The sequence below is a fragment of the Idiotropiscis lumnitzeri genome, chromosome 6, assembly GCF_059441095.1.
Source record: "Idiotropiscis lumnitzeri isolate Australia: NSW breed Sydney's pygmy pipehorse chromosome 6, RoL_Ilum_1.0, whole genome shotgun sequence".
Lineage (NCBI taxonomy): Eukaryota > Metazoa > Chordata > Actinopteri > Syngnathiformes > Syngnathidae > Idiotropiscis > Idiotropiscis lumnitzeri.
Window position 1 is genome coordinate 5,607,992 of NC_142396.1, and position 14,551 is coordinate 5,622,542.

Genomic DNA, 14,551 nt, shown 5'->3' on the forward strand with positions numbered 1-14,551 from the left:
GAAGGCTGGATATACACTGCATGTCCAGGTGGCCAATTCGGATTTAATTAGTATCTCCGGTTTATGTGCATCTATTTCAGGGTTATTAAAATCATTTTCATTGCGGGCCACATGTTAGTTATGGTCTCACTTTAAGGGCAATTATGACAAAATCATATACGGCAGTTCCTTGAGATACATGAATAATTAATACCATGAGCAGGCTCGTAACTCAAAACAATATCACAAATTGTTTTTCCTCATTGAAATGAATGGAAATGTCATTAATACATTCCATTTTCCAACATCAAGAATACATTAACGGGGCATATCCAGTGTTTGCGTGAAGGCTGCACTGAGATCGCAAGGCATCCAATATGTATCAGGCTTTCATCCATTGGAAGTGGCCTGATTACAATCTCTCTTTTTTTTTTCCTTCCCTCTTGACTCTTCCGGAATTATGTCACTTTAGAGCAAGGAGTAAGAATCCAGACACTTGATCCAGGTAGTGCGAAGCCAACCTGGTATCCGTGCTTAGTTTGTAATTATGTCTTTTGTCTGCGGCTATCCCATTAAGCTCCCTATCTACCAGAGGTGCAATCACACTGGATCTCGCTCCCCTACCGCTAAACCCGCCTCCTCTGCTCTTTCCCACTTGTCTGTCCTTTTGTTACCACAGAGGCCTTTCTGTTTCCATGGCAATGATGGGAACTGAGGCTAAAATTGAGGCAAACATCAAGGGAAAGCACCTTGGCCTAAAGTGGAACCTGGGAGTGATCAAGGTCTGCCTGTCAGGACACATATGTTTTCAGACGGCAAAGGAGGTGAGGAGGACAAAGGCAAGCAAAGGTTGGCTTGGCTGCGCTGTAATATCAGGAGAAGCCTGTAAAGGCCACGGTCCCCTTGGGGTTAGTACTTGCCCACTTTTGTCTTCACTACACATGGCAAGGTTAAATGTCCATTATGTATGCTCTTTGGAGAAGCGCTTTCAGCTGAATTTAACCCATGTGAAACCACAAATACACTTTTCTACCATTAAGCTTCTTAAATCAATGATTCCTTACTTAACGCCAACTGTATACACAATATTATAATGTCTTGATCTTTTCTCAATACGTTCATTCTCCATTAACCAATCAACAAGCAAGAGCGTCTAGCACCAACTTTTACCGACCGAAGTGTATCACCGCCTATCACCAAAGTGGGTTGTGGCGATGCTGATTTGTTGGGACTCCGGTAAATTATGTTGAGCAGAATCAAATCGCACTACTTTCAAGAGATAAAGCTTTGGCAAAACGTTCCATGAGGTTAACAGGGGTGGGCAAACTTTTTGATTGGCGGGCCACAATGTGTTCTAAAATTTGACCAGGTACAGATGGATGGAGTGTTTTGGTAACCTCTCCTCATCGGAGAAAAAAAATACATTTCATTGAAATGAAAGTGAACAAAACCATCACAACAATATATATGTCTTTGAAAAAACAGTATTTAAAAAATTAAAACAATAACAAAGTTTTTTCATTTAATTTTTTTCAAGTTCGGCGGGCCGGATTAAAACGTTGAACGGGCCGCATGTGGCCCCCGGGCCGTAGTTTGCCCACGCCGGGGTTGGTAGGTGGAAACCAGCTCCTCAAGTTACATTTTGAACTTCACAACAACAATCTGCCCATCGCCTCCGTTTGCATGGCTAGCACGGCGTTGCCGCACCTGTCTGAGGTGTGTACCAACAAGCAGCTTAGTGTCATGCCTGCAGCAAGAGGTGGAGCTCTCGCCTGCTTTGCCGCTCTCCCGGGAGAAACTGGAGGCTTGTGCACTCAGGCACCGCCATTCGTTGGCTCGTCTGGAGAACTAGTAAAAGACAAGCCTGAGTGAATGTGTGCGCGACCCGGTGCGCAGGTGCATCCTCTTTCTACTTTATGTCCACATGTGCGTTTAAGTTGTTGGGCCATGTGCCTGAGGGATTCATTGTCTATAAACGAGCTGAGTCGTTTAGTCATGAGCAGCTGAGAGTTTATGAGCCTTATAAATGCAGCTGCATCCTGTAGACAGACACTTTTGAGCTCTGAAAACAATCAAACTAAATTTGATTTCACATACAACTCACTTTATCTCCGTCCACTTGATCAATAAATTTCCCAAATATTACAGCTTCCCTATATAAATAATCCAAATGTAGGGCAGTGATCCATTACTGAGTTTCTGTTCACATTTTTTCGACGCACATTCAAATGTGTAAACCCATGTTTCTCTTCTTGCCAGTGTTTTCCCCAGAGAGCGGAATCATGTGTAACCCATTTCCCCCCATGATCAACCCTGTACAAATTAAATATGTAGCTGCGGCATCAAACATTTAATGCCCACTGCTGCAAATCAGACTCTTAATCGTGCATGGACTTCGGGGATGTGGATTCACGTGCGTGTCTTGATGCTAAGTGAACACGAGTGTGGCGTTTGCACGCTAGAGTAAGTCATAACGGTCGTGCAGGATAGGGCATGTTGGCTAATTGGAAGAGTCGGCTGTCTGTGTTTGGATGCTGAGCCTTCTTGTTGCTGGGTAAACTGGGCTAAGTTTACTAGGGCAGAAAATGTTGCAAGCCTTCATACAACGAGCATCTAAAATCTGCCCCCTGTCACATTCTGTTTGCTCACTGCCTCTCAAGCACGCACTCATTTAGCAATGAGGTGCCCTCTAAGTTAGGTCAAATTGTTGGATGTCATTAATTCAGATATTTCTGATCAAATCTATTTCCGCAGTAAGAAACACATACAAATGTGGAGTGCACCTACTTCTGTCCTCACATGCCTTGCCGGAAATCGCAAGGAGCAGTTTTCCAAAGAGAAAAACACACAACAGAGACATCCACTCTAATGTGGAGTGACATTTTTAGGGTACCGAGTGACGCAGCAGAATCCACATGAATGAAAGAATGTGTGAGCACATTGCCACTTGCTCCCTTTTGGTAAAAATGACAGCAATGCAACTCTCTAAAAAAGACAAGACCATCAATCTGTTTTTACTCGTCCTCATTACGATAAGCTAGAGCCTACCTTGGCTGACTAAGGGTGAGAGGCTTATCGCCAGCTGAAAGCAGGGCACATTTCGTCCTACAACCATTCACATCTAGAGACAACTTATAGCAAGGGTGCTCGGACCAGACTTGGGCACCCCTGACTTTAGGCGTCATAAAACCCATTCATTGTGTATGTGCTGCAATGGCGCAATGATGTAACACTGTGTCATGTCACGTGATGACATGAAAGTGACACACAAGGCATTGGTCGTGGCGGCGCCACATCTAACTCAATTCAGTAGCAGCATCTCTGTGACCTCAGATGGGACATCCAATATAACAGCAGTTGCCGGAGTGAATTTATTTTGCTAACCGCAAAAGGTTTTGGCGAACTAGTTTGGTAAATGGCACGGAGAAACTGGAAGAAGTAATAATGATTGGGGTGTCCTAGAGTCCCTAGCTTTGAGACACCGAAATAAATTACATCCCGTGACGTGGTTAAGAAGTGATAGGCTGTTCTTCTGGATGAATGCACAAAATGTGTCAAACGCTTTCTTCCCAATCGTGGACAAACCTATAGAAAAGAGCAATGGTTTGATAATTCGCAAACACACAATGAAAGGCGCACAATCAGATGCAGTGCAAGTGTCTCTACTCTCCAGACTATCTCACCTACTTTGTGTCAAAGTCTATACACAATAAATCCCTGAAACTGTTGGCTACAACCTTCCTTAAGAAGCTTTATCAACATGTCTCGAGTAGATGCTATTTTTGAATGACAGAGTGTGTGCTTGCGTGTGTGTGTTTGAATTTGGAATCCTGCCCAGGGTTTGATTAGCAGCCGTTATTTCCATGCCAGGCGATAACATCACCACCAATCATGAAGACGAAGAGGCGTTCTCAAGCTCAGAGTGTTCAAATGTCCTGAGAGGTTAACATTGACAGCAAGCCGGAGGCTTGTTAATTTCTTTTTTTTTTTTTTGCCATGCAAAGTGTGAGCTGCTGCCGTAGTCAAAGCTTAACCGGGTTTGATGCTTTCTGGATTACTAGTACAGTAAACTTCCTGGACTGGTCCGATGACAAAGGACGATGGGCAAACAACTGGGACTGCTTCAGCATGCTGCAGTTAAAGGTACGGTCAGATTTCAGATTTCACCCCCTATAAAAGTCTCTGTCGTGATTGAAGGGCTTTTTTGTGATTAGTTTTACAACATATTGGCACGCCTGTTTTTGGAGCTCGGCTTATTATATTTTCTGGTCTCAGTTACGTCACAGCCGGGAGGCAAGCAAGGTAATATTGCTTGACTTGTCAGTTCTGTTGTCGATCGATTTGCTCATTCTCTTTTAAATCAGCCATGGAAAGGCTAATAAGGTCTAATGTTTTTTTTAGGTTGAAGTGGGCCTAAGTAGAGATGTCAACATACATTTTGGGTCCCGTTATTTTGACAATAGCGACGTCTTTACAATGACTTTGAATGGGCAAAGTGTGATTGCTCCCTGACGTGACTCGCACCAAGACATGGAGGGTGGTGAGGGGTGTGTGGCCATACTGCTCACGACTTGTTCTGTATTGATTTCTTCAAAACAAATTTAAAATGCAAGCTAATATTATTTTCCCGATTAAAAAAAGAGCTTGTTCATTGAAAAATGGACCATTCCGGCTGCATGATCCCTTTAAGTGGCAATATTCATTTTGTGGATAGTACACAATAGTTTAGACAGTGGCACTCTGGCTGCCTCACAATTTCCCACAACATGGTAGTTTGATTTTTTTTTTTTAATTATCTATTGAGATGAATTGCATGTGTGAATACTTCTTTGTCTATATGTGCCCTGCGATTGACTGGCAAACAGTCTAAGGCCTGAAATCATCTGTGATCGGCCCTAGCTCAACCCGAATGAGGATCGGTACATATAATAGATGAAAGGAAAGATCTAGTTGTTTCAGTTGAAATTAGACAAAAATATTCCCCTAAATATATGTCTGATCCCTTTTAAGAGCCAACCTTCGGTTTTGTTACTTCCTGCTTTATTTACATAAATTTCCATTGAAATATACATAGCGCAACTTTTTCTAAAATGTTTTTTTGTGCGACTCTGTCTTCTGTCCCCCTATCTTCATTTATCATCACCCACACATGTAAGTCCAGTGTTTAGCGTTGGGTGATGCGCAAAAGACATGTGGCCCCCTTGGAGGCTAAGCCCCTCATTAATGACAAACGCGAGTCCAAACGATGACATCCTGCCGCGTTCTGCACTCCACCTGCTAGCCGCTTACAAGTGACGCACTGTCTGTCTCCACCTTCAAGGCGGAGAATTAATAATGCATGAGAGGAACGTCGATGAGAATTAAAGAGGGATATGGTGAGTTATTAATGGCGGTTTGATGCATATTCACTGCTGGAAGCCCAAGGAGCTAGTTGGGGAAGGGGGAAAAGCCTCCTGAGGCGAACAAAGACCCCATGATTGACTACATTTTGTCTATAACACTCAAGAGCATGCGTTCCGCGTGGCACATGTTATCCATGAGTGTGCAGAATTCGAGCTTCGTCATATGGTTTCTGTCACACTCCGCCACTCCTTGCTGCAGAGCTGATGCGAGAACTTATGAGTTGCTGATTCTGTTGACCTCACATTCACGAGGGGTCATGGGGCCAAGTGTCATTGGCTCTCTGGGACTCTACAGCTTGGCAAGGCAAGAGAATGGACGGATGAGGGATGTCCTCATGGAGAGATGTGAAGCTATAACTCCAGAACGAGGTCCATTTGCAGTGCATATGAGGACATTCATTTTGGCATATAGATGCAAATCTGTTTTTTTGTGTGTTTTATTCATAAAAGCGCTTGTTGTGAATATGAATGAAGTTGTATTGTATTGTGTATGGTTTTCTACCGCCTGTCTGTCCTTATCATCTGTTATGATACCCGCACGATTGTATAGTGTTCTGACTCTGGAGAGTTTGTGTGCTGTAGGATGTTCTGACATCCAGAGGGAGGTACTGGCCTGTATGCTGCCGTCTTCGTTGTGATGAATGTTTAAATCCAGCAAAGATAAGGTCTGCTTTGGTTCCTCTTCATGTAAAGTGGACATTTGCTGCAATGTCTATGGTGTTCAGGTGATCTGTAAATTCTTGAATATGTCCAGTCTTTGTTATGTCAAATATGTCATCTGAATATCGTTGCAGAGTGCGAATTTGTATTGCATCGTTTCAGTTTGAGTGGCTTTAGTTTCCAAATCCTTCATTTTTCACACAGAAACTAGTTTTCCCTTCATGAACGGATGGGATGCATTTGCTTTACTTGGCAAATATTCCCCTAAATATTTTTCCTTAGTTCATCCATAATAGAAACTACAATGCCCAATCACTTGAAAATGGAAATACAACCAACCATTGATTTTCTTCCGCTTTACGGGTCAAGAGCAGCAACCCAAGTGAGACCCTGACTTCTCCAGAGAGGCTTCCTAACCAGATGCCAGAGCCACCTTATATGGCTACCCTCAATTCGGAGGAGAAGTGGATGACCAAGATTCTCACCCTCTCTTGAAGGAAGAGCCTGGACTCCCCCTGCAAAGGATTCTCAGTCAAACAAACTCACCTCCCACACTTCTTCCTACTTCTTACTAAGTCTCTATGTATCCCTCTGTCTCAGACAGAACCATCTTAGAAAGTGCATTCCACCAGCGCTTAACAAAAAAACAAAAACAACTCTTCTTGAAATGTCTTCTTAAGATCCTTCACTTCCCATCCATCATCTTCTTGTTTCTTTCCTCACTGATGCCTGCTGTGTTCCCCCAAAACTGCTCGTCCCCCTCCCCCCTTCCCATCAGTGTTACGTAAGCTTCCTGTCAGTACATCGACATATCGCTGTTGTTGTCTCCCCAATGTGTCTGTGAGACATGCGAGATCTCTGGCCGGTCTTTAATGAGACCTTCACAAAGGCGCATTGACTAAAAGCCCAGTGTGAGAGAGGATGACCCTAGCCAAGAGCACCCAGAACTGGGCATCAGCTGCCCCAGGCTCACTCTTCTCACAAAGACGTCCACTGTGGACACAGAGTTGAAAGGGCATGGAAGGGAAAAAAGAGGAGTGCAAGAGAAAAATAAGGGGGAAGAGGGAGGAGACATCCTGTTCCAACGAATATCGCAAAAATGAAACTGATGCATGACTTTTCTGAAGATGAGTGTTTGATCTAGTCCTCTTTAGCGCCAAGCTACCAGAAGCAACTCTGTGCAGAAGAGTCCACAATGGGGGATTGTGCCAAATTTTGACCATTAGTCACCCCAAAAAAAAGAAACCCGAAAGGAAGACTCTTGGAACCAGTCGGAATACTTATCGCAAAGCGTCCACTTGCTACCATCCTCTGTGGACGATTCCTGACCGAAATCAAGGTGTTATCATTTGGAGAATGCCTTTAAAACAATTGTCAGGGTTCCGTGGTTAAACAGTTTAAATTCTTTTTCGGGACGTTTTTTTTTGCACAGGCTGAAGGATGACTCTCTCATCCCGACTGGAGGACATCGAGGTGACCTTAGAGCACATGCTGATGGATGTCTTTGTAAGTTTTTTATTTGGGGCTCTCTTTTGTCTTCATGCTCTGTAATTTATCAATTTTGCTTTTCATATCATATATTATTTCACTCTCCCTCTCTCTTGGACATGACGTGGCTGACCTCTCAGTGCATAATTACAGTCCGAGGCCAGAGGCCGGCATATGCTCATGTCTTTCCCAGATGCTCTCATTAATTAGTGCAGAAACAATGTGCCGATTATATGTCAGAGGTAACACTGCACGCTAAATTGGCAATCCGGGGAGCTAACCTTGGTTGCGTGGCCTACATGGCTCAGCACAAGGTGAGCCCACTGAGGAGAGACTGGAGGAATGTTTTCCCAGTACGTGAGAGCCTTTCATCCATCTAACTTAAAACCAAAGTCGTGGGTTTATCTTTTTCTTTATGTCGTCGACATCCTTTAAATGTTTTCTACAGCGAGCTATGAATCACCCCACTGGGAATAAATACAGGAAGGAAAGATTGAGAATGAAATAAGGAACGAGAACAAGATGGGGGATTCTGATGGATGCCGCTGTCATATTCCCGTTTCCCCTGCCGCTTGTCTTGAGGCGGATGACTCAGGCTCCTGTTGTTTACGAGCCGCTCAAGTATTTCCAATGAAAACATGTCCAGTCTTTAAGTTGCACTACCTTTAAGGACGCCGAGTACGGTAGCCGAATCCCCGCTTGCTTTGAGCTGCTGGATGATGTAATGAGTTTGGTCATTAAGCTCCCATTTCCCCTTAACATTGTTTACGAGCACGAGCATCTGTTGGAGGGAAGAGTAATCTTTTCCCGGGATAAACTCGGTTGCTAGCGTAGCACCTTCAAAACTTAATTCCAGGGTTGCTGTGTGTCAATGTTAGATGATTGTCGTAACTGTATTAACTGATGAGAAATTATAATTGTGAGTAATGGTTTTAGGCTGGAACACTGGATTATTCATGAGGAACGTGGTGTCCAAGAAAATCCTCGACTTCCTCTGCTTTTCCTTTTAGCCGTCTAATTATGCTACTCAGTTATTCATTGTGCTAATTGCTGATGGATGCTGGAAAGCAGAGGGATAGATGGCTGCTTTGCATTGCTGATTATTCAAATGGTTTGTTTACTGCGCACATAAACAGTGGTGCACTGTTTCAAAAACCCTTGTCTTGCAGGTTATAACCAAGCACAAAACTGGCAATTTTTGATTGCACAGATGCTTAACCCTGTTATACTGTTTGGGTGACATTTTTATTCACATTATCATTAATGCCATTATTTTCCTGAAGTGACACTAAATATAAATAAATAAAAATATATCAAAATCACATTCTTTTGTTAGCAATGCTAATGCGCTAAATTAGCTATTGATTGCAACGAAAACGTTACCGGCATCTGTTCTTTCAGATTAGACAGAGAATTGTTGAACGCCAGAAGATGGTCAGTCGTGCTCCCTGGTTCCCTCTAATTCATGTCGCTGCTGTCTCGGTTTGTCCTGACCCCAAGATCTCAATCAAGATCTCAACCGTGGTTGACTTAACCAATGCCTATTGTCTTTTTTACGGTGTGTCGTTATTGTCGGGCGTTGGGGAAAAAAGCCTATAATGACAAAGTAGGGGCGGCACGGTAGATGACTGGTTACCATGATGGCCTGACAGTTCAGAGGTGCGGGGTTCGATTCCGGCTGCGGCCTTCCTCTGTGGAGTTTGCGTGAGTATCCTCCAAGTACTCCGGTTTCCTCCCACATTCCAAAAACATGCATAGCAGGTTGATTGGACTCTCTAAATTGACCCTAGGTATGAGTACAGTTTTTACATGTACAATTGTCAGCCCTGGTGGTTTTTGAGCTGATTGGAGAAGAAAAATCCCTCTTAACACACCCCGCACGACAAGTCAAATCCGGAGGATAATCATTTCGAGAAATCCATTAACAGGGACTTTGCCGACTTTGTTTGGAAGGGGGTAAAATGCTCCCATTTTGTCCAATTATTGGTATGTCTGAACCCCGCTTTAATTACGAATTACTCCTCTTTATTGATAACCTTCTGTCTCTTGTCTGGTCTTTGTTCTTTTATGTTAAACAATGCAACCTTGTGTAAAGAAGAGAATATGAGACGTCAATACGGTGAAGAGGCTGCACACCCGTCACCTAGTTGTACATGCGTGTAGCTATTTTAATTAGCGCTGGGTTAGCATAGCGAGGGCACATGAATGATTCAGCCACGTTAAGAGGATTTAAGGGAACCAACCTTCCTTTTACAACCGCCTCACTGTGAAAGTGGGTCAGGAAATACAGTAGAATCACTCGTAGACTTTTTCAGGTCACCACTCTTATTTCTTGTACATGCGCAACGATAAGTCGCTGAAGAGTCATGCCTAGAAGCTTAACATTCCGACATTCTCACGGCATTATGACAAAAGCTGTAAAAATGCAACAAAAATAAATACCCTGCCCAAGGGGAAGCTATTGAACGTCAGAAGAAAGAGCTTTAAGTCTATTCATGCTTCCAGGCAAAATAGTTCCCCTCTTGCTTACTACTGGCTTAATTTCCATGGAGTCCGTGCCACAGTGGTTTCATTCACACACAAACATGTCCACAGTGACAAGTCTCCTCTCACATTAGCCAAACGGTGGCATGATGTGTATGTGCTAATTGGATCTGCTTTTGGCTTCTGCAAAATGTCTCTTCGTGGCACCCACATGGTCTCCAGCCAAAGCTGCTGTGTGTTGTTTGTTGAGCTTCTGGACACACACACTCACGCACGCACTCACGCGCACACAGATGGTGGCTCCTTATACAGGCTATGGCCGTCACGTTGGCAAACGGAGCAGCATGATTAAAAATGCATTAATTCCTTATGTAGTTTAATTGAATCTGTAAACCCCTCCCCCAACATCTTTTCTTCATCGCATACACGGCTGGTTCCTGCACCTACTTTTCCTTCCCTTGTTTTTTTTCTCACTCTGTTGCCTTTTTACAGAAAAGAACCAGAGCAGAATTGGAACACTTCCATCACATCTGCTCATTTCTGCATCTCCTCTCCTTCCAGTGAATGCAGGAGGCAACTATGCCTCAAAGGTCTCAGAGTGCTATCAAGAATCCAACTGTCCCATAATCATGAACCAGATGCTGCAGTGATATAACTGAGACAATTTTTTTATTCTAAAATGGCACAATTTGCCTATACATCGTCATAGCTATAAAAACAAAAACTCTTAGAATTGACTATGGATTCAGCTTCCAAAAGTGATCAACTCTAGTTGACCTAAGCCAAAAGGCAGGTTGCATACAAGTCTAATTTGTACTTCCATCTGCTCGTTACTCAAAAATCTTAGACCTCAAATTCACATTAAAATTAATTGAAATGCCATTAAACCGCTCCGCCCCCCTCTCCCCCCCCCAAAAAAAAGAAAAAACACCAACAATCTGTCTACATGTGTTGCTCCACCGTTTTTGTTTAACTATCTATATTATATACTGCATATACTACCGATGGTATTGATTAGCCAGTCTATGGCATTTTGCATTGCTTGTCACAGGGGACGGATTTATTTATTTTTAAATACACAACATGTCGATTTCATTAATAATATTTAACTTAACAGTAATCTTAAATTGACGGCGACAATGTGCTGACTGAAGAATTTTTCACTTTCTGCCAAACTGTTGCTTGTTGTAAAATGATCTGAGTTAAGTTCAGTGCCACCATACATCGCTTGTATCTCAATTTTTTTCATATTGAACGTGAGTCACTTGAAACCTACATGGAAATAGTAGAAAAATAAATAAAAATAAAATGAAGACTATCCAATCAAAATTGGAACTAAAAAGTAAATAAAGCCAGAGAGAGAGCGACGCTATCACTTCTGTGTCCTCCTAATCTCTTATGTAACGGGGTGTCAAAATGACTCAATTATATCAAGCTGACCCTGTCCCGCTCACTCTCCCTCTGCCCTGCCCCTCCCTCCTCTCTCTGGTAGTTCAGTTTGAATTTTTTCGATATTCGGGCTCTCTCACAGGGGCACACTATGCCATGATTTGTTCTCCCAATTTGTCACAATGGGAACATGGTGTCACCACGGATGTACTTGTACTCTTCCCCAAAAGTTCCTACTAAAAGCCTTGCAATATATCTTGCGTGCATTTTTGCAAAACATTGGAACCGTTCAGGTAGTCCATTACAGGACCTTTGCCGACCGCCGATTGGCTTTTATTTCAAAATTAAAAAAAAAAAAATAGAGGCAGCACAGTTACAAGTGGTCAGCACGTCTGCTTCACAATCAGGCTTGAACGACTTTTCTATTCGACACTCACGTGATGATGGTTGGGTTGACGATTAGTTGATGACATCATATGTTGATATTTTTGTTGTATGGATGGAAAAAATGGAAACAGAACTAACCCATATGAGCGTAAAATCTTGGCGTGGCACTAAATTGTTGAAATTATGTTGTCAAAGGAAGCCCATAAATTGACCTCCAGTACCCATATAGAAGGATTAAAATTGGAGCATAATCCAACTTTAATCAGATCTCCCTCATTAAACTTTTGCCCAGGCTGCACAATAAGCCAAATAAATGGAGAGAAGAAAATTATCATATATTTGATCCCATTTGTATGTGCACATAATCAATCCTTAACTTGTCTTTACCGCTATTATTATTGAGCCCCTGCTTTCCATTAGTTTGTCATCTGCCTATCACATACATACACACCCACGCACACACACGCACACACTGAATAGACATGGGTGCGTAATTCAGAGACCTCATCTGCTATTCACGACTGCAAATTGCACATCTCACATCCATTCGCTGCTCTCATAATAGAATACTTATCGGGCCATTTGAATGCTATATTCCGAAATATTGTAATTCTAATACCCGCGAGGCATGATGGCTGCTTATAAGGGCAATGGATGTGGTCGTTTTTTTTTTTTCCTTTGTAGTTTTTTTGACAGCGCATTTGTCATCACAATGCTGAAGACCTTCCTGGAGGTTATAACGTGTTCATTGAAAAGATGGAAGTGAGCATTAAGGCTACATACTTTGCCGTTGTTCCTGTTCTATTGGTGTTGGTAGCTGGCAAATGATGATTCGGTACCAGGAGATTGATCCAAACCTGTTTCAGTATTTATTAGGATGTCGAACTTGAAAAAAATTAAATGAATAAACCTTGTTAATGTTTTATTTTCTAAATACTGTGGTGCGTCAAAGACAAATATATTTTATTGTAATGCTTTTTCATTTAAAATTGAATGTATTTATTTTCTCCGATGAGATGAGGTTACCAAAACACTCCATCCATCTGCTCCTGTTCCGGCCCCTCTGTCAAATTTTACAACCCATTGTAGCCCGCCAATCAAAAAGTTTGACCCCCCCATGGGTTAACAGGACACCAGTTACTGAAAGTTGGTCTTGTTATAAACGTCACTATAAATTGCTGGGATTAATAGATTTTTTTTCTAGATTATATGTAGTCAATATTCATTTTCCGACCAGTTATTTGAATGTTTTTATTTATTTTATGGATGTAAGTCAAAACGGGCCAATGTTGCTCACATCAGCATCATTTGTAACCAGAAAATATGCTGACCAAGTCAGGGATCATTTTAGGTTATTCTGGACCTCATATCTTTGTTTCTCTGGCTAAAGCTCTTTTATTTTCAATACATGTTTTATTCATAGGGTAGCAACAACAACGCAGGTTGAGCATGTTTTCCAGAGGACGGCCTGGCTTGACTCCAGTGAGTCATTGATTTTTTTTTCCCGACTAGCCACCCTGACGAGCAATGCTGGATTATTATAATAACAACATATGGCGAGACTTGCGTGGGCTCAGCAAATGCAAAGGGTCCCAAAGATAGATTGTCATCGACTTTGCACGTTGTGTGCCGAGGTGCTCAATAAACTGTTTGTGAACTCCAGAGGCATTCTCGTCCCGCTGTCATCTCGTGGAGTGGAAAAGCCAATAACAATCCTCCTGCTCTCACCGCATGATCATATTTAGATTTGGTGACTGTGGCGAGGGAAGAGGAGGGAGGATGTTTGTGTTGTGTCAACAAACAGACTTGCAGCTGCACAAAGGAATACAATTTTGATTATATTGAATAATCTATATGAGCCAATCGGTTTTGACGAATTTCAGCAAACGTAGTTATGTTGTTCTTATTTTCGTCGAAGTTCGTTGTAGGTTGCAAAACTTTGCAATGATTTTTGCCTGACGTTTGCAAACAGTCTTAATGGTAGGTAGTAATGGTGAACATGTTCAAATTTTCTTTGCAGCACGAAAAACTGTTTGCAACCGTTAAATCTGTCTGTGACTGTCTGGTGAACTTTGTAACCTCGTGCGAACCCTGACGAAAAATCAACATTGAGGCTCCACTCGCAAACCTTGAGATACGAGCTCACAGGATTATTTGTGTAATTTTTCCTCTTTGATTTGCTCCGAAAATCGGCCTGATGATCGTTTGTGTTAAACCTATTCAGTATTTACGATGGCAAATCCTTGTGTGTGTGCTCAACACAAGTTCAGCCGAGCCAGGGACTCAATTATTGTGTTTTTAACCGCAACAATGGCCAAGTAGAAAGTTTGTCAGTTCCCTTGTGATAAAAGTCGGAAAAAACACAATTCCTGGATGTCTCGAAAAGGTTATCCTGTGGTGATTTCTGGTCGTCTCGCCATTGTAGGTGGAGATATGGTTATGTCTGGAGTGTACTGTGTTCGTCACACCACATCCTTTCGGAACAGTAACAACATACTTGCCGATTTTTTGCCTTTTCACTTGTGAGGTCCATGTGAAAAACTTGTGTGCACCCGACATTACTTTCTGCGCCGAACGATGCGTTTTGTCCAAAAACGGCATTGTCCCCTGAGCGAGGACACAGCTTTTCCAAAATACAAATATGTCCCAGTTTTCAATACGAGCCGTACAATTGTTCCCATTTCCAGGAAAACCTCCCAGGCAATCTATTACCTCGAACGTGTTTTGTGAGTACCGCCTTTACCAACAACTGTGGCGAGGAA

The 14,551-nt window shown here is 42.5% G+C and overlaps 1 protein-coding gene across 6 annotated transcripts in view; it reads left to right on the plus strand.

Annotated features, from left to right (window-relative positions):
* The window catches only part of frmd4a (FERM domain containing 4A), a 114,177-nt gene that overhangs the window by 33,701 nt on the left and 65,925 nt on the right, over nucleotides 1–14,551 (plus strand). Inside the window, exons 1-2 of one of the 6 annotated variants that reach the window (XM_088297499.1) lie at nucleotides 7,184–7,380; nucleotides 7,474–7,547. The exons of 3 other annotated variants lie outside the window; for them this stretch is intronic. In XM_088297499.1, the coding sequence (XP_088153625.1) occupies nucleotides 7,482–7,547 (66 nt within the window). In that variant the 5' untranslated portion in view covers nucleotides 7,184–7,380; nucleotides 7,474–7,481. Of the gene's footprint in view, nucleotides 1–3,888; nucleotides 4,123–7,183; nucleotides 7,381–7,473; nucleotides 7,548–14,551 lie in introns of those variants that run through there. 2 more of the 6 variants (XM_088297497.1, XM_088297494.1) reach the window with 2 other exon arrangements.